Here is a 21,835-nt window from a genome sequence, read left to right on the forward strand (position 1 = left end):
GCCCCTGGTCGCAAGCTGCAGAAGCGTAAGATGACGGTAATGTTCCCTGTAAACCTGTCTGGAAGCCACAAGATGAGGCCAGTTGTTGTACACACAGATTCACACCCAAGGTGCTAAAAAAAAACTCATGAACATGGACACAAGTGGCGTGTACTGGTACAAGTCTGCAAATGGTTGGATGACTTGGAACATTATGGCAGACTGGTTAACGAGACGTTGCGTCCCCGATGCCAGAGCCAGGTGTCGAGAACTGGGCATTCTATTTAAGATGCTCCTTGTGCTTGATAACGCACCAAGTCACCCTCCATACTTGGAAGATCTGCACAAGGATTGTCGTGTTGTGTTTCTCCCGCCCCAGACAATGTCACTAGTGCAGCCATTGGATCAAGAACTGATCACCACTGAGAAGCACTTCTACCATAAGCAAGTGTACGCCTACCTACGCAGGAAGACCAACACGCAAGATGGGCTTCATACCCTACAAGAAGAGCATGACAAAGACCTCGATGAGGCACCTGCTCCCGTTCTATCTCCCCCAGCAGCTGTATCCCGACCCGCCACAGGTGCCATGACTGTTGAGGCATTTTGGCGTAATTTTACAGTGAAAGACGCAGTTAACTTTCTCCTACAAGCATGGCACCAGATTACACCTGCAACGGTGAATCATGCGTGGCAAATGCTCGTGCCTCACTTATGCAGAACCTAGGAGACGGCCATTCACCCACTGGCCAAGGCTGAGGCAGCAACACTGACAGCAGCACAAGCTGTACCAGGTTTCAAGGACGTTACATTGGCGGACATACAAGAAGTGCATGCTGCTAATGATGAACAGCCTCCCGAGGAAGTGTTGCAACGGATAGATGAGGCTGACACAGAGCCCGATGCCAGGCAGAGTCAAGTTGAGCAGCCTAGTGTGATGGAAGGGAATACAGAGCTGTGTATGTCAAGAATAAGCAAGATCCTTGCTGCCATGGATAAGCTCAAGGAAGAGGTGAAGGAACAGGAAGTGAGCAGCCTAAAACGGAGAAAGTTCTGGTTGGTATTGACAAACTCTTCTGTTTCTACACAGACAGGCACAGGCAAGAAATAAACTGATGAAAACAGACACTCATAACAAGTTACACACAGCGGGCTCAAGTTTGTGAATTTGAGGAACCAGCTACATCATCTGCTTCTGTTCCTGTTGAGGATAAAGAGGATGCAATGTCAGAAGTGTCAGCATTGGACCTCGAGGGGTTTATGGCCGAAGTAAGTGACTTTGAGGCTCCTGGGGAAGGTGCTCAAGAGGAGTCTGTGGAGGGAAGTGTTGGTGTGAAAGGGGATGCGGTGCTGTAAGAGTTGCCGCGCCTCAGAACCCCAGTTATTTAAGTCCATCAGGCCTGTTGTTTACTGTTGTTAAGGTGACTACCCATATTTTTGTTATTGTAGCTATATCTGTAGTACAATGTCTGAAAATTTTGACCTTTATTAAGTATCTAAGGGCCAAAAAATGCCCAGGTATGAGGGAGTACCGCCTACATGTAATTTTTCCCATAAGATTATGTATACTCAGTTGGCAAATTCACAGTGCGTGAGGTCGTGGACTGCCCAATCTCTCACGCACTGTACGAGCCTACTGTGTGTGTGTGTGTGTGTGTGTGTATATATATATATATATACACAGTATAGTAGGTACCAAGAATGAACACTATCACCACGAACACTTACACTGTGAGTGAGAACTCAGTGCAGTGTTTTGTTCCACCTTAAAGTATTTTATTCTGCTTACAGAAACTTGCCACCAACATAATTCCCACGTGAAAATATGACATTCGTGCAAAATATAACATGGTGGTGGGGGGGGGGCCTCCATCACTCTCAGTCATCATCCTAACTACATTTCCAATTCCAAAAATGTGATGGGTACCTCTCATCTGACTGCTGTAGTTATGGACACATAACTTATGACTGGTACTGCACCTTTTTTCCACAGTGCATATTATCTAAGTCTGAAATCTACTTTCCATTCTTAACAGCCATACTAGATGACCTTGAAATATTGTACTGTATATTTGAAAAACTAATTACTGCACAGCATCATCATTATCTAATACTAATAATAAAATATTCAATCTCTCATACTTATTGTCAAAACCTGGTCATGCAGCATTCTGGTTAAAATAATAAATCTTCAGGGACATCATCAAAAGATATTTGCAAAAGTTTTAGCTTTAAACCATGGATTCTTTTTCACTTTATTTCTGGAACCTCCTGATTACTTTATTCAGCTTAAGATGGACTTCAAATTGGAGGAGTTAGACACATACCTTCAGACTTACTGAACAAAAGGGGTCTGCCACAGCATTAATTTACCCCTTAGAATATGAGAGTCCTTTCTCAAGTGTAATATACTGTAATAGTCTGGTAATTAAAAAATCAGGTTATATTAAACTTTCCAAGTAACAGTTGCAGGTAATATGCCGTATATGATCATAAAAGGATGTCATTTCTACATCCTACAACTTCGTTAAGAAACCAAATGCAGATTCAGCATCTGTGCAAGAAGTAATACAATCTTAAATATTTAAATAACTCTCAGGACAAGACATATATGATGTAAGGAAATAGGATTATTTAGATAACACTGTACATATGGAGGTGTAGGAGGACTACTGGGCCTTGGAGTAGGTCACTGCCCCCAAGAAATAGGCCCTGAAGCCTTTGCCCAGAGTCGGACACATATATATATATATATATATATATATATATATACAGCAAGGTATTTTTAGATCTAAATAATGAATATCAAATATAAGTGCTATTTGACTGTTTATTATTATTCTTTTCAATGAACCACAATGGTTATTGTAATGGTGAAGTTAATAAAGTATGAATGAAACTAGTCAAGCTAAAATGGATAAAACAAACAACCAATTCTAGGCTGATGGGGTAAACTTTGTATTGCCTTTTTTGAACACATCTCTTATGAAGGCTAAATGTTGATATCACCAACCAGCAAAGTGATTTATCTCTGCAATGGTCTTCTCTAGCCTTACACTAAATGCACAGCAGCTATAATAGCTACACTGACTTCCTGACACCTTCTTAGCCTATAGAAAGACAAGATCATTTTAGTGTCCCTTACCATAGATCATAAATCTGAATATCAGACAAATGGCTTCATAATACACAGCTTAATATACTATACTGTACTTGCACATCTGTGAATTTTCTGCATGGCTGATGATTTGCCTTAGCTGTTCAGGATACTATCAGCAACGGTATATACAGCACTGTGTGTTCATATAAAAACAATCTAATTGCTGTGATACAAAATCCTAATCATGACCACAAAGCTCTGATTTAGTTAAAGATAAGTCATAGTAACAATGAATTTCTCTAATGAAGAGATCTTTAAATACTACAAAAATGCATGGGAAAAAGCTCAAAGTATATATCTATTTGTAAAAAATAGTCATTAAGTTTAAAGTATTCCAGCCTGGGTTATGATAGGTAACTCCCAGTCTCCACCCAAGCCTGCAACTTATATTTCCATGCAGGATGAAAATTGGAGCAAAGTTGCCGACAACTGAGAGGGAGACGATATCACTTCGAAGATACCCACATACTTTGCACTTGTAGGTGATCGTGAAAGCACTTTATTAGTTTTGCTGTATCACCAGCTCATAATCTCTTTAGTGTCCGTTTCTTATCTTTTAGAAGTTTTTTACGATCAGCTGAAATTTTTTTGTCTGTTGCATGTTTCTTGGCCTGTGGTCCATCCTGGCTGCTGCCCTCCCCACTGGGCTCACCCTTGGATGTTTTTGGCCCCTGTGGATAAAGGAATTCAGTACAGTCCGTCCCCATTATAAGTCGCCTGTATAACATTCATTTTTCCTGCTAGGACCTCAGAAAATGCAAATGTAAAACTGCCCACCCTAGGGCAGGGTGATGAATAACGATGTCCAGGCAACCCAAGTATGCCCAACCCAATGGGCCACGCTTCCATCCACTCATAATTCAAGCCCCCAGAATCCTGGCTCTAGCTGATACGTCAAAAATTTCACCACGTTCTGTAGCTTCACATAAACGTATCTAATAACTTCAATCTGAGCAATGTCACGTTAAAAAAGGGTGTCAAATCCCTGATCATGCACTTCTCACAACATTTATCCAGCCAACTCGAATCTCTTGTCAGTTCCCTAGCCTCATCAACTTCCAAACCTCCCTTCCTCACATACTCATCCACCATATCCCTCCACTTTCTCCTTGGCCTACCTCGCCTCCTTCCTCCTTCAAATCTGCCCTGATATACCTTTTTCACCACACTATTGTTAACCGTTCTCTCCACATGACCATACCATCTTAGTACACTCTCTTTTCAATTCTGGCATCACAGACTTCCTCACCCAGCATCTTTCCCAAATCACATTACAGTATTTTGTATCCTATCCACTCTCTGTACTCCACATACATTCCTCTGCAGTCCCATCTCCACTGCAGACTTTTAATTTTCATGCCACACCATCGTCTCACATCCATATGTCAAAACTGGCACTAACACTCCTTCACTTAAGCCTCATGCAGCTGCATCTGTTTCTTATCAAGGGCTTCATTGCACCAGCTACTTTCCTTCCCTGTGTCACTCTACTTTCCAATTCTTTTGCACATTTTCCTCTCTTTTCTATCACCGTACCCAGATATTTGAACTCTCTCACCAATTCCAGTCTTTCTCCATTCACAGTAACATCACACTGGGAGTCACCTTCTCTTTCGATTACCAACACTTTACTCTTTTCTACATTTAATCTCAAGGCATGACACTCACAGACATCAGCAAACTCTGCACTAGTCTACCAAGCTCCTGCCCTGAAGCGGCAAGTACAGTAGCACTGCATCATCAGCATACAAAAAATCTGAGATATTCCATCCATCACCACTCATTACCAATGCCATCCCTCTCCATTACTCATGTTTTTACTTCTCCCATCACCCAATCCATATATATACTGAACAACCACGGGGACATCACACAACCTTGTCACACGCCCACACTGACTGTGAATCATTCACTTAGATGCCCATGTACCTTACACATGCCTCACTACCATCATAAAAACTTGACAGCAACTAGCAGTTTACCAACTACACTATACATGCACAAAACCGTCCACAATCCTTCTCTGTCCACTGTCGTATGCTTTCTCCAGATCCATAAATGCCATAAACACCTTATTGTCCTTCTCACAAGCCTTCTACACTATCTACCTCACTGCAAATATTTGATCCACACATCCTCTGACATTACTGAAGCCACCCTGTTCATCACTCACCAGCACTTTTGATATCTCTCTTTATAATAATTTTTCCATATACCTTCCCTACAACACTCAATAAACTTATGCCACGATAAGTCTTGCACTCACTTCACTCATTTTTATTTTTGTACAGGGGTACAATCACAGCCTTTTTCCACTCTGCTGGCACAGTTTCACTCATCAATGCCTTCTTACATATCTCCAACAAGCACCTCATTCCACTCTCGCCACTACACTTAATCATCTCTGCATACACCTCATCAACCCAAGCTGCTTTCCCATTTTTCAGCCGCTTCACAACCTTTTTCACCTGTGCGAGTGTCACGTTTCCTGGCACTGCATTCCTTTTCTGTACTCCCCCAAAACCAATCATGTTTTCAGTTGCTCTGTTCTCTCTGCTCCCATTCATCGGGCTTTCAAAATATTCTTTCCATCTGGTCCTTTCTTCATCCCCATGGGTTAATATCTACCACTTACATCCTTCACACTTCCACATTTCTGCACCTCATTCCAGAATAATTTTCTATTTTCAGAGTAATCTGCATTCATTTTCCTTCCTAGATCATCATTTACCACCACCTTTTTCCTCTTCGCTAGTCTCTTTACATGCTTCTTGCTCTCAATATATTCAGTTCTTATATCAATTGAACCTCTGTTATGTAACCACTATACCCACTTCTTCCTCTTTCTCCACTGCTCTCTTAACCTCTTCATCCCACCGTGCCGTACCTTTCTTCTCTGTTGTTACTCTTGCCACACCACACACTGCTTTATCATTCCTAACTAAGCAATCCCTATATGCATTCCACAGGCTGTCCAGATCCATTTCATCCCAGTTCACTGATTCCAACTCCGCCTCTACTTTGGTCCTGTATTCATCTGCCATTTCTTTGATCCTCAGCTTCTCAACTTTCAGTCTTTTTCCCTGACTGCTCCACATGTAATACAAATATAAATAAAATTCATGTGCTGGATATAACTGGCAATATGGTGGTGGAGCAGGATGTGAATAAGAATGTGTCAAAGGGATGGGTCACAGAAATTATTCTGAAGTTAATAAACAAGAAATCCACTAAATTCTCTTAACAAGCAATATCTTACTACAGTACCCTCCCGTCCAACACGCGTTACTCCAGCATGATTCACGTCCAGCACGGAGAGCAAATAATTAGTATTATTTAATACGATTTAATTACTGCAACACGAGTGTGTCAGCATAACACGCACAGAGCTCCGAGAAGTGGGCGAAATCCGCAGAGTTCACCTCTAGCACGATCACCCCCGGTCCAACACGGTCATACTGGACATTCTCATGATGATGATAGCCAATGAAAACTTCTGATCAAGTAGCCTTCCCCACCCGCTATCGTGAAATGATCATGATGCCGCCCAATTAAAAACGCTTCTGCTGTCACGTGATGTTTTGTTTAAATTTCTCCCGCCACAGCGCCACTCAGTCGCATTGGAAGGTGCTTTTTTCTTGCTGCATTTTCTGCCCTTGTTACTGCATTTTACCCTGCTCACGATGCCTAGGAAGCCTTCTGAGAACCCCAAGAAGCGTCGGCACCTCCCTCAGGCCACCAAGCTAGAAAGCATCGAGAGGAAGAAGAAAGGGGAGACATTGCCAAGGCCTACGACATGAACGAAGCCAACGTGAGGACCATAATAAAAAACCAAGACAAGATCCTGGCAGCAGTGAAGGCTTACAGAGTGCTAGGACAAGCAGAAGCAGGACCTTCCATGGCTGTGGACGAAGATAGTGATTCTGAGTGTGATTTCGAAGGATTTATGAGGGAGGTTGAGGGGGAGCAGCAGCCATTACCCGCTAGTGACGCCAGCAGCCATCCTCCGGGGACCCAGTAGGACTAACTACAGCCTTGGATACCACCTTCCATTCCCAGCAAGCCCACCAACACTATCCTAAAAGGTTAGTTATCATTCATAGCACAGTGCCATTTATTATAATTACAATAGTACCAATATATGTATAGGTATATGGTAGGTATTTAGGGTGACTTTTCCTAGGGTTGCTGACATAATTCATTTTTCCCTATAAGCTCTATTGTTTGTCCAACACGTTTTTGGTCCAACACGGGACCCATGCATGACAATATTACCGTGTTGGACGCGAGGGTACTGTATATCCCGATCCGTGGATAATAAATTATAGCAAGGATATAGAGATTACTAGAGGGAATGACATGGAACAGGTAGATGTCTGAGCCTGTAACTGATGGTAATGAACAAGAACTCCTACCATCCATCCATCCATCATCCAATCCTATGCTGCTCCATGAGGAGCGTAGGGGCCCGGAGCTAGGCATGTTGATCTGACATTTAAGACGAGCGACCAGCCTCACTCATCCCTGACTGGCATTATGTAAGTAATTAACCCCAACCCTCCATTGGATATAAACCTACACAAGGTCAATTCATTCACAATTTCTCTCCATTTATTTCTGTCACGCACAGCCACTCTTCCTTGCTCAACAGACATCCCTCTCGCATCCAGCGCTCTCTTCACACTGTCCATCCATCCTATTCGTGGTCTTCCTCTCAGCCTTACCCCTCTCACATCAGATCTAGTTATCTTTTTCACCAATCGCTCATTATCCATTCTCTCCATATGCCCAAACCATCGCAACACCCTCTGCTCAACTCTACCAGCCATCTCCCGAACAGCTCCAATTCTCCTTCGCACTTCATCATTTCGCACTCGATCCATACGCGTCACTCCACACATACTCCTCAGACACCTCATCTCCATTACATTCAAACTTTTCTTATCTGTTACACCCATATTCCATGTTTCAGCCCCATATAACGCAGTCGGTGTAGATAGTTAAGAGAAATTTGTGTTGGAGAGCATCCTGGCCTACTCTCTGTGTAACTGAGACACTGATAAAGTTCAGCAAAGGGGAATGGTCAGGAACTAGTCCTGAGGGCTGATGAAACGGGAGCTCCAGAACTTCCTGTCATCAGCTTTCCATCCACCTCGGGAGTACTGCCCTGCTCGACTGGTGCTACAGTCTACTCCTCTTGGCCTACCTTGCCTCCTCCCTCCTTCAAATGCACTCAGTGTTACTTTTTTCACCACTCCATTGTCATCAATTCTCTCGACATGACCATACCATCTCAGTACACTCTTCGATTCTGGTGTCCACAGACTTCCTCACTCCGCATTTTTCACGAATCACATTATTCTGTATCCTATCCACTCTCTGTACTCATCATACATTCCTCAGCAGTCCAATCTGCACTGCTCTTACTCCTGACTTCTTTTTCATGCCACACACCAGTCTCACACTGATATATTAAAGCTGGCACTCCTTCATGTAAGCCTCGTGCAGCTGCAACACTCAAGCCTCTGTTACTTATCAGGCCCTCATAGCACCAGCTACCTTCCCTTCTTGTGTCACTACTTTTCACCTCTTTTGCACATTTCCCCCTCTTTTCTATCACCATACCCAGGTATTTGAACACTTTCACCAATTAGAGCCTCCACAAACTCCTGAAAGCTGCCATTGTTTGCCGGATCACTAAACAGCGTGGGGTCAATACCCGCTCAGAGTTGGTGTACCTTCCATTAACCTGTTAACTGCTCTATACGGCCTGGGCTGTTCCGAGTGCGACTGCACAGTACAGCCCTGGCTGCGCAGGTGAATTTCGAATATAGTGCCATGGTGACCAAGGCTGACCCGTGCAAGCATGTTTAAGCCTTCAAAACCGAAACCAAAAAAGAAAACAAAAACCATACAATCCAATAGGGTATCAGACACTTTGATGTTCATCCATGGCTTTACCAAGGTAAATATTGAGCTAATATTTCATTACTATATACTTTGGCATGTGTTCTCTCAATTCCTAAGACAAAATTTGGCCTTTGGGAAATTTCATTTTTACCCCTATATCTGCGCACCACGGACACCTCCAAAAAACCGCCATGCGCAGTTAACGGGATAAAAAAATTCCTATTGGGATTATTACTCATGCATAAAGCAATATAACAGTATTATATTCATCTTAGATATTCTACTGATGCTCTAAATGAGATTTACACAGAAAAGTTCTCCACAGAAAAGGACATGAAAGCTTATTGTGTGTGTTTGCATGCAGAACATTTTTACCACATGTTACAAATCTCAGTTGTTGGAAAAATTTATAATACAGTTTCCTAAGATCGTAATCTTTTGTTTGGCAAATCCTGACGTCACTCTATCCATTATACACTTAATAATAAGAACTGTACAGCCAAAATCTTAAGGGGGCAAGATCAGCAACCCAAATTTTTTAAGGCATGGTATTCCTATTGCTTTGAGAAAGAGTCTCAGTTCTGCTACAGTCTATTTTTCCACATATATTGTAGCCGTGCAGTGGACCATGGCACTATATTTTCATCGGCTGATTTCAAAAGGTGCGGGTGTCAGGTGTGGCGTATACACACCATCAGCGCCGACCCGGGTCCCTGGTGGCGGGCACACAAACTATGCTACACTACCAATGAGAAAGCATCTCCATATGAGCCCAGTGGGTTCATGAGATCTTTGATTGTTTAAGTACCATATGCTCTTCATTTTTTTGTAAGATATAAATCCTCGATATAACAAACCCTTTTATAACAAACTTCGGATATAATGACCCACCATTTCCAGAGCGAACTTCCACCAGATAGAGCAACCTTTGGTCGCTTTATCTGGTGGAAGTTCACTCCCTGGCATGGTAAGTGTACTGTAACAGTACTACATTACATTACAGGCATTGTATTTATATGTACAACTTCATACAGGATGGTATTTACTGTACATGTACTGTATAACTACATAAACCATTGAATTCTCCTTGTTAAACTTCATAGTGTTAGTTGCGGTTGCGCACATAGGACCGAACGACTCCACAGATATAGCGACCCTTGGACGGTAATCCCTCGGTCAATAACAACCATCGGATATAGTGAACTTTCAGATATAACGACCCACCCCTCCATTCAATCAGTTCATTATATCGAGGGTTTACTGTACTTTGATAAAGAAGCCATTTTTTTCTCCAGTATTATATGTAGGTAAGTCAATAAATATCCAATTTTCAGTAAAGTAACAAAAAAAATTGTATAACAGAGGGTAATTCAAGTTGACCTCATTTTTACATTAAGTTGTCTGGTGAGTGGTGGCATCTTTTTCCAAAATGTTGGGGCTTCATTTCCAGTCTCTCTCCATTCACTGTAACATCACACTGGGAGTCACCTTCTCTCTCAATAATTATCACTTTACTCTTTTCTACATTTATGCTCAAGGCACGACACTCACAGACATCTACAAAACTCTGCACTAGTCTACCAAGCTCTTGTTCGGTATTTGCAACCAGTATTGCATCATCAGCATATATCAAATTTGAAATATTCCATCCATTACTAACACCATCCCTCTCTCCATTAATCATGTTTTTACCTCTCTCATCACCTCATCCATTATATACTGAACAACCATGGGGATATCACACAACGTTGTCGCATGTCTTATATATGCAAAACCTCCCACAATCCTTCTCTGTTTACTTTGTCATATGCTTTTTCCAGATCCATAAATGTCATAAACACCTTGTACTCCTTCTCACAAGCCTTCTCCACTATCTGTCTCACCACAAATATTTGATCCACACATCCACTGCCACACCTAAAGACACCCTGTTTGTCACTCACTAGGCCTTCTGATATCTTTTACTTTCTCTATAATAATCCTTGCATATACTTTCCCTACAACACTCAACAGACTTATGCCATGATAATTACTGAGCTCACTTCACTCACCTTTATTCTTGTACACAGGTACAATCACAGCCTTTTCCCACTCTACTGGCACAGTTTCACTTGTCCATGCCTTCTTACATATCTCCAACAAGCACTTCATTCTACTCTCACCACTACTGCACACTTAACCTGATAGCTGTGACATACAGATATACCCCAGTTTAATGATGCAATTGGTTAAGTAAAAACCCATCGCAAGGCGGGGTATCGTATATCGGAATAGATTTAACATGTAAAGCATAGGGATGCGTTTTTGAGCCTTGGGCTTCCCCCCCAACCAAGTCCTAAACCCACTTAAATGAGTCCAAAAACAAGTTTCTAGCTAACCTACACCCCCCATACAGCTTTAAAACAAGCTAAACTAAGCCTAAAAGCAGTTTATAACTCACCTAATCCAAAAAATAAAATCTGAAATTCGTCAAATATTAAGTCTGGAAAAAAATCAAACTTAGTAAACTATACCCCAAATGACAATGTTCACCCCAACTATGACTAAAATACATTAATATAAGTCTAAAAAGTTTATAAATCAACCTAAACACAAATTTTAGGTCTAAAATATTATCAAAATCAGTCTCACAAAAAAATCTAAACCCATCTTTAAAATGGGGTTTGGCCATCATTTGGCGAAGTATAGTACCATAGTTTTCCTACCACCATCGCTAAACCAGGGTATCGCAGCTAGGGGTACCATACATCGGGGTATACCTGTACATCATATACAGTAATGGAAAACTCGTAGCTGTGACGTACATCAAATGAGAAAGCTGTTTTTTTTAAATGGGCGCACTACATTTTCTCTCATTAGTCCTCATTACTTCATCATGGCTGAACTAAGATAATTATTAACTCGCATTTGTTTTTCTTACACTTTTTATGCACTCTTTCATTTCACACAAGCAAATACTATTTTTGGGACAATTTATTTTCCAGTTTTTTTGTGCATGAGGGGCCAGACCAGGAAACCTAATGCTGCAGTTGTTGGGTTAGTCATCTCTACATGCACCTCATCAACGCCAGCTGCTTTCCCATTTTTCAGCTATTTCACAATGTTATTCAGTTCTGTCAGTTTTACGTTTCCTGGCGCTACATTCCTTCTCTGCACACACCCAAAACCAATCATGTTAACAGCCACTCAGCTCTCTCCATTCCCATTCACCAGATTTTCAAAATATTCTTTCCATCTGGTCCATATTTCATCCACTATCTCCATGGGTTAATAAAGGACATCACAAAAGAAAACATCTCAGATGATAAATAGGCAACACTTCTACCCACTTAACTGCTTTGTACCTGTGATGATAACTACCATTAAATAACAATGAAAAACAACATACAACGAACATGTCCTACCTGTGCATGTATCTCTGTGATCATTTTGGCTCGCGCAGCATAGTCATCATAGGCCTCCAGCAGCAGCTTCCCTGCTTCCTCATTGAGTGCAGACTCAGCATTGGGCACAATCAGAAGACACTTAATCACCTACAAAAGATTACCCAATGAAAGGACTGCACATGAAAGGGAATTATTCTGACTCAAATGAATCTGCTTTATAAAGCTGAATAAAACTAAGTACTAAAGAATGCCTCCTTGGTCCCACTTCCCTTGGTAAGAATAAATTTCATAGGCTTTTATCTTCTTTCTCAAGTATCACAATCCTTCTCTCTGCACCATCCAAACCCATCATGCTTCACACTTGCCTACTCTCATCATTCCCATTTATCAACCCTTCAATATATTTGAAGCACTTGGTCAAATAACGACGAACGTGCCAAATATAAACAGTGTCAACCCTTAGCCACCGGGGGGTTCCCAGCCACAGCACACTCCTCCCTATGGGCAATTTCTGAGATTTTGGAAAAAATACCCTTACTTCAAACCCTTATACTGTATATGCCAAACTACAAGGGGAAAAAGAAGTGTGTGGTAATCATTGGGGCATTTGTCTTCGTAGTATAATAGGAAGTGTATGGTAGGATAATTCTACACGTCCAAAATTCGTGCTTCGATCACTCAAGCCGGGTTGCGAGCGCAAGTCGTAGCCCATCTGTTCATCTGTCATGTCACCTACCGGCCATTTGGTGAAGCCTGCCCTCATTCAAATGTTTGAAATCTTTTTTGTGATGACGGAGGCAGTAAAAGCATCAACAGCAGTGGCCATGGTGATTGGGACAAGGATAAGGAAGCAGGTGTTCACTCAAGCAGGGTTGGGGTGAGTGTGAGTGATGGCAACGAGGGTGGCAGTGGTGGCTGGCAACAGTGACTCAACCACAGCCTCAAAACCGGGCGGGACAATTCGCCATCATAACAATAACAAGACAGTTCGCCGTCATTAATGAAGACAGCTATGAGTGATGCTAGAATATAATTCAAAGGCAACTACAGAGAGGAAGAAACAAGTAAATTATTGACTAAAGGTGCAACTAATAAATGCTGTAATATCCAAAGCCTACGCTATTGAACATAGACTCTGATGGATCCCCCTGAAATATAGTTATTAAAGTATTGATTAAATAATAATATGTACATTAATAGAATGATGGGGAATCGTCCATGGTGCGAATTGTCCTGACGAGAAATCGTCCATGTTTTGACGGCGAATTGACTTGACGGTGAATTGTCTCGGAACCCAACACTCACCACATGAGCTTCATTCTTTCTATATTAAAGTGTGTGCAGCCTGTATTTCTTGCTTTTATTGCTAACAGTAAATAAATATGTACTAAATATAAGCAACTACACTCAATCCTTGTAAATCGCATGTTCATAAATCACAGATTCATAAACCACAGCTAGGTGGCCGTCAGAGTGCCGGAAACCTTAAATCACTGTTCAGTCATGAAAACTGCGGATCTAGGCACCCAAGTGGGCCTTTTCCGAGGAGAACCGTAAACCGCGGCATTCAAACTGAAAATCGTGATCCAACAACCAATCACCGCGCATCCCTAGTGGCATATGTGCATACTAATGCCGCCATGTTGTTGTTGTTGTTCTTGTCCCGCCAGTCCGCACACTACAGACCGTAGCCGTGGAGTATGAGAGTTATCTGCCTTTTTTGTGCAACTTCCCACCGTCTCCTACCTGCCATGGCCCCTCCCGACCCCCAAGATGAAGCACTCTAAGCAGTATGGCGTCAAGAAGTTGCCGCAGTTGTTGTACAGTCAACATTCGGAGCTCATTCATTGTGCTGAGAGGGGAGAGAAGTTTTCAAAGCTGGCGAGAGAGTTTGGGAAGAACAAGTGCTGAGAGGTTCTAAGTTCTTCCCAACTCCACCCCACTCCATTCACTTAAGCAATTTCGTCACAGGATTAAGGTCAGCTCCCTTACCATGGCTTATTTCTATTTAATACATACAATGAATATTCATAAATTTGTATGTTTGTGTTTGACGGTGCCTAGATAGGTGTAGGTAGGGTGCTGTGGGGGCAGGTTGGCCAAAGTCCAGACCCAAATTAATTTTTCAAATAAGAGTTATTATTCATAAATCACGGACATTGTTATTCACGGCAGTGGTCCAGACCCAAATTGCCGTGATTTACGAGGATTGAGTGTACTATATATGGCTGTGTTAAGATTTTGGGTGGTTATAAGTGTATACGTAAAAGTTCATGAAGGTTTGTCAGCGACACGCCGGTCCCATTTATTTTTTTCCCATAAGTTTATCAATTTGCACTTTGATAAATTGCAGTTTGATCGTTTTTTTTTTTTTAGTCCCAAAACCGATCGAAGATCGAGATCCTTCTGTGTATATATACAGTACACACACACACACACACACACACACACGCACGCACGCACGCACACCCACACAAATTATTTTGATTTACTAAAAAAAATACAACTGTTGTAAGTTAGGCTGGTTACACCTATTTTGCTGCTCACACTGCTACCTATGCCTCTAACAGGCTGGAATGACAAGATAAAACTAAAACAATGCAGTTCTGGCCAGCTGGATGTTTAATCCATTTGAGATATCAGCAAATTTCTATCATCATCCCTGATTTTAAAGAATGTGGGTTTACAACTTCAAGAAACTTGACTCTAATGGTAACAACTGTAAGAGTCCACATCCCCTCCCCCAACACCCACCAACAAAATGTGCCGTATTCCGAGGTCAGCTTTCCAGTCCTTCTTCAGGGTATTAACACAGATCTCTCCATTGGCAGCAACATTAGGGTGGAAGATCTTGGTAAGGAAATATCCCTTGGGAGGTGCACTGGGGAAGTCCTTGCCCAATGCCAGTTTCACACGGAACATGCCTCCTGCATAAGGTGTGCCAGCTGAAGAGAGACACTTGTTACTTTACACTTGATAGTACAGCAGTTTTCTCTTGTATGTTATATGAATAGCTGTACTGAAACAAACATCATAAAGTAAGGGCTTCTGACAACAAATGCAGGCATATGCAAAAAAATAAATAATAATGCAGTAATAATAATAATACAGCAGTACATAGAGGTACTGAAGTGTGTATAAAGTAGTTTGGACATGCATGAAGATGATGATTCAGCCTATGACTCATCAGGATATGAACTCAACTGAATGCTGAAATACAGGTTGGTGTTCTGGAAATTCTTGTGTGAAGATTATGCAGTCATCCCTTTACATCCACGGTTTTAACATACACAGTTTTGAATATCCGCGGATGGCTACAGAAAAAGAAAAAAATTATCTCGTTGAACTCTGCTGACACTGTAACATTATCCCAAGCACAGTTCATGGCTGTTTTAGTGATGGCATTATCCAGTGAATGAAATATACTGTAACACTCTTCCTTTTGGCCACCTCATTTATTAATGTCATTAATACATCATGGGAAAAGTTAGGATGGGCTGGGATTACCTGTACAGTATTTCTGTTCTTTTCTTCCATTTTCTCCCTTGCAATCTTTGTGGTGAAGGGCTTTGTTGTGTTTACCAGCTGATGCAAGTGGAAAGCTCCGTGATTGGTTGGTCATACCAAAGCTTTGTGTGCATGAGCCTCCATCATTGGCTAATCAATAATCACCTAGGAGAGGTAAAGTCTATCTATCTATCTATCTATTGCCAGACGTCATAATCCCGTAAAGGGTGGCCATTTGACTCTGAGTTATTTGTTTTACGGGGAGGGGCACTAACCCTCCACCAACCCACTTGCTGACACATAGGGAGCACGTATGATTTGGTTTTATGGTTACCACCCAGCGTTGTAAATGGTTTCTTGGCTTACAGGAAACCATTTGGCTTGTCACTCAATGTAAAGCCACCTGTAAAGAAAAGAAAAGCAATAAGAAATGACAGGAAAGATGGGAGAAATAGGAAGAGAGGAGAACAGGCACAGAAAAAGAATGATAAAGGCTAAGGAAGAAGTAGGCAGCACTACATCAAGTGAGTGGATGATGGTCGCCACCACCTACCACCAAGAGGTAAAGTGAAAATGTTAAATCTTTTTATGTCTTTATTAGCTATATTATTTTTACAGCTTTATTTGCCATTTTTATTGTTTGTAAAAATGTACATAGAGATTATCTTAAGTTACAACAAATATTTATTTTTGGTATTGTCAGCAGTGACGAATCCTCTCAACCCACCACCATCACAAAGAAGATGTACTGTAAAGTGAAAATGTTAAACCTTTTTATAGCTTTATCAGCAATTTTATTTTTAAAGTTTTATTTGTCATTTTTATTGTTTGTAAAAATGTGCATAGAGATTATCTTTTGTTACAACAAATATTTATTTTTGTTATAGTCAGTAGTGCCGAGAGAGAGGCCATGCAGGAGTACACTACTCATTATTTTTAACTTTTGGCATTCTTGTATTAAATAAAGTGGTTGTTTAGTGTTCTTGAATTAAAGCGATTGTAAACATGCACATGGGGTTTTTCATTAGTTATAGAAGGAAATGGGGGATCCAGAGTTTTTTTTTAAACGAGGAGCAGCAGATATCCGCGGATTTTTAACATTCACGGGTGTCTCTGTTACCTAACCCCCGCGAATGTTAAGGGATAACTGTAATTTGTCTGTAATAAGACTGATGAGCAGCCATGTTGTGGCATAGTGTTATGATGGCGACACAATGCACTGAGCTGTATTCTGTACTAGTAATGAGGTTTAGAAGGATGATGACTATCACAGCTTGCACAGAGAATGAAAAATCAGGAAAATAGTACAAATTGCAACTGACAAACTTAACCCTTACTGAGCTACAGACCTCATATGAGGTACAATGATGATCTGCATGGGCCAAGCTGCAGCCTCATATGTGGTACAAATTACACTGGCTATAAAGCAATGACTCAGGGAAGGTAAACTACGGTACCTCACAAAGAACCAGTCCGGCACGGGTTTACAGAAGAATGAGAGAAAAACTATGAATGAGTGGACCCATAAAGTGGAGGAGTATATGAACGCTTGAACTTACACTTGTACTGTACCAGTACATGGGAGTAGAGTGGCTTTGAGAAAATTTTGTTGCAGTCAGCCTGAATTAAACTTGGGGTTAAGCACCCAGCAAGAGATATACAGCCTACAGTGAGACCAACCCATTCAATACAATAACCTCTTTTCATCTTTCAGTCTTGTTACTGCCCCGTGACTTGCTCAGACTACTCTGGGCTGAAGATGTTACGAGCAAAAATTATTCAGCTCACCTGGACCTGTGATGGTGGCCTGGATGTCTGTGATGTCCTCATCATTCATGTGGACTCTTATTCCTTCTGGAGCACCCTTCACAAGTTCTGTCATTTCCCTTACCACCCCTCGTAGGATCTGGGGTGATAGGTTCTCCACATTGCTTGTCTGGGGAAAAAAATAATAACACTGTAATTTCATCTCAAATTGTAACGATAGACTATAGCCTATACGGGAGAAAGGGACATTTTAAAAAATAAAATAAAAAATAAGAAAATAAAATAAAAAGTTCTGACTTCCATATGCAAAACTAGCAAGCTTATTCCAGTAGGAACAGGATCTGTATTCTGCATGCCATTAAAATTTCTCTTGATATTACTGAAGATCTATCAGCTCATCAAACTGAGAACTATGTGGACTGCAAGCTGAAGTTGTTCCCCTCCTGCAGTCCACCATCCTCCTTGCAAAGAATGGGGAGGGATTGACATTTGTAAACCAAGCAGCAGAGCAGCTCAGTTACAACATTGCCATCGAGCATATGTGTCCCACTCCAGCACCAATGGTTTGCCTTATCAACTAAGTTGTATCTGCAACAGCCAAGCCCTCTCTCTGAATAGCTAGCAATCCTTCCTGACAAATTGCAAGTTAATGCAATTCATACCAGACATCATCATACTGCAGTAATATCATATCAATTTTCATCTGAAGTTTCCAAACACAATCTACAATGGAACATGATCACATTTCCCCAATGAATCAGGACTTTTGCCTAGTGCAACATTTGCCTACAGTTTTCACACCAGTATTAACATGAAACACATGATAAATTAACCAAAACATGATTCTTGTAAAGCAGGGTTGGGGGTGATGCAGCAGAAAAGAACAATGTAATTTTTGAATATTACGAACATAAATTACCTTATAACATGTAGTTAACCCTACAACCAGTAATTGATGTGAAAGTTACATGATAAGCTTGCCTGTATATCACATCAGCGATATAAACAACACAAAAATTAAAGATTAACTACCCGGTACTTGCTCACTGAAGATGGAAAATTCATCCTTTTAGACTAACTGATTGAGGAAGGAAAGTTCACCCCTTTGAATGTGTGCGTCATTCTTGACACGAGGAGATGGCAATACCTGCACAACCATATCCTCTGAGATCTCGTCTCTGTCCGGGTTGTCAAGAATATGAAACTGGCCATCACCCAATCTGTCAGTGCCTCTCTTTCTTAAATAATTAAAATCGGACATGCCTGGCTCCGGAACTGATTCTGCCACTGCAACATAATGCTTCGACAACTTTTTGGTAGTGTGATGAACTAGTACACAGTTACCTGGGGATGGTTTTTGTGTTGCCTCAAGATCAGTAGTACTCTGTGACTCAGGCTGGGACATGAATGACTTTCACATTTCTGCAAGACATATGTATCGGGTACTTTCCCTATCACTACTAGTACTGGAGTCAGATTCTGGGTCATAGCCAGTCTCCTGAAGATGGCACTGCTTAAAAGGTGATTGGTCTGCTGTCAAATGATACAATGCTACTTTACAGTGGCCAAGAGGTCTTTCAGCTGGAGTCACTGGAGACGTGATGGTAAAACACACTCACCAGGTACCAGGTAAAATCAATTTACTGTCTGGAAAGAATAAAAACTTCAAGGTAACATACTAAATTACAAACACAGGGGTTTTATCATTGGACTTCAGTGCAGCTACTTTGATTTTTTGTTCAAAGGTGTCATGAGAAAAGTTACATCAATTTCTGGTAACGTTCCTCACAGTGGGCATGTAACGTGTGACAGACCATATGGCTTACCAGGGTTTGTTTCAAAGTATCCCAATGTTACATTATTAAGGCCTTGGTATGCCTATTTATAATATAAAGTTATGTCGGTATTCTCTAGTTTGTTAGCTGTGTATGGGAAAAATGGGGAAAAAACGTGACATGTTACTCCTGAAATACTGTACTTCCATTTAAAGGTCATGCTACATTCTGACCACAACATATATGTAAACAACTGTAGTGTCAATCACAGCTCAAATAGACGCATTTTCATTAAATCACAATGTCAGCATTCCAAACAATAACATACGCTGGTCAATGATATGAAAACTGCTAAATTCAGCATTGATTTTTCTCCGGTGACATATGACAATTTTTATGCAGCTCCCTTAGTTGACAGTTTAGGCTCTTTTTCTCTTCAGATTCATAAAATTCAATTATTAAGCTTTAAAATGATGTATAATTTATATACTTTTTAAGCAACTCTGATTTTGACACAAAAGGTTGACATGTTCGTGGAAAGACCCTACATCAATAATTCCATGATTGTGATTTTACCGTTTCATGGGTTCTGATAGACAAATCATCCATTAAGTTGAAATACAATACAGCTGCTTTGGAAGTGGCCAATCCCATCCAAGCTTTGCACATGCGCATAAGCAAAGGAGGCATTTGAGGTGCAGGTAAATGGAAGTGTTTGTGAGGAAGGTGCAACTGGTTCAGTCATGTAAAAACATACCTGTATGACTACACCCACTTTACTGGTATATCAGTAAAGCAAATGGAAAGTGTACTGGACATAAAAGCACTGTGGCTCCTGCTGATAACAGATGAAAGGAGTTTTATAACTGTGACAAAATGAGTCACTCCACTGTTCAAAAGGGGACCTGTTGCCCAAACCACCTAACAGTGATGGGTTAAATCCAAATGGTTCTGGCTGAGTAGCTTCAGTAAATTTGCATTTTTGGACAGTAAAGATTATTCTGATTTTATTTCTAACCTAATCTAACCTTACCCAACTAAGTTATCCTAATTAAAGTAACCTAACCAATCAAACCTAACTACCCTAACAGATAACCTAACTAGCTAAAGTGCAGGGTGCGACTGTCCAAAGGTGCAAAAACAGTTTCATTTCAGCTGGAGAAAGAGCAGGAACAGAAGCAAATAAATGGACAATACAACAAACCAGCCTGGGGATGATTTTGTAATCCTGTTGAGCAAGTTTGCCAGAGACAGTATGGGAATGATGATTATGATTCAATGATCACTAAAAACAGTTTTTTAAATATTCTGTTTTTAAAAGTGTCCAAATATATTGCAATTCAACAGCAGGCAGTGTGGCCACTGCAAGTATTAATGAGCTCCAATAAGTTTCATCTCTGACTTTCAAAAGTGACTCAAAATGGCAAAAGCTAGTGGAACCAACAAAACAGTAAATAACATAATAATAAGAACATCAGCAGCATATATGGGTAGAATGGGAAGGTCAAAATGTTTCCATAATATTCTACCGGTATGTAAGATGTTTATCATCAAAAACTTTAGCTAATGTGGATTTTTTTTTTTTTTTTTTTTTTTTTTTTTAAGAGCAAAATATCTGAAGAGGCCACAGAAGTTTAAAAATGACATTTATTATAAGACACTGAATGTTTACCTATTACCCAAGTAACAATGAATCTAACATTACTGTTAAACAACAGATATTAACACAGTGCTATCCAGATCTAACCAGGGAAATATATGTCAGGGAGCTATGCTACTGTATCAACTTACTACGGTAAAAACCGTATACAATTGTTTAGTCTATTGTATTTCTGCTCAACTACCACTGTAAAGAATGTAAATTAACATGTACGAGGCAACTTTGCTTACTGAGACGAGAATCCATCAATTTACCAAACTCAAACGTTCATGTAATCCCGGAATTACAGCCCTGTCATAAGTTGGCCAGATTCGGGGGTAATTAGAGGCCAAGAGAGGTAGCAATCTGACCTGCCCTTACAGTTCGTTTCGTGGAGCTCTTTAAAATTTTTCCCCGTGTACAGTACCATATTTAGCCAACAACAGAATTCTGCCATCTTACCGAGGCCATTGATGTGATCTGAGGCCAACTGGAGGTATAAAACTAAGGTACTGAAGGAAAATAAAGCGTGAGAACGCAGAAGCACCCCCACTGTTGACGTCCTCCCTCACACTGGCATCAAACATTCGAAATCCACCAATCAGGAGACGAGAACCCGCGCAGGCGTCAATACAATGTTTACGCGGGATATTTAAACACCTCTAGTGTTTTAAAACTGACGTTTAATCTGTTTTGACTGCACACAGAATAG

The 21,835-nt window shown here is 40.9% G+C and overlaps 1 protein-coding gene across 1 annotated transcript; it reads right to left on the reverse strand.

The window, feature by feature from the left end:
* Positions 1–2,969: 2,969 nt before the first annotated feature.
* LOC145417347 (ubiquitin-conjugating enzyme E2 S) lies at positions 2,970–21,689 on the reverse strand. The gene is made up of 5 exons (XM_080286025.1): positions 21,586–21,689; positions 17,731–17,878; positions 15,190–15,380; positions 12,454–12,582; positions 2,970–3,810 (listed from the first exon to the last, which is right to left on the reverse strand). The coding sequence occupies exons 1-5, from the start codon at positions 21,592–21,594 to the stop codon at positions 3,664–3,666; spliced, it is 624 nt and encodes a 207-aa protein (XP_080142151.1). The 5' UTR covers positions 21,595–21,689; the 3' UTR covers positions 2,970–3,663.
* Between the last annotated feature and the right edge of the window lie 146 nt (positions 21,690–21,835).

This window comes from Coenobita brevimanus, chromosome 110 (genome assembly GCF_032717465.1).
Source record: "Coenobita brevimanus isolate Jiangsu-jjx chromosome 110, ASM3271746v2, whole genome shotgun sequence".
NCBI classification, from domain to species: Eukaryota; Metazoa; Arthropoda; class Malacostraca; order Decapoda; family Coenobitidae; genus Coenobita; species Coenobita brevimanus.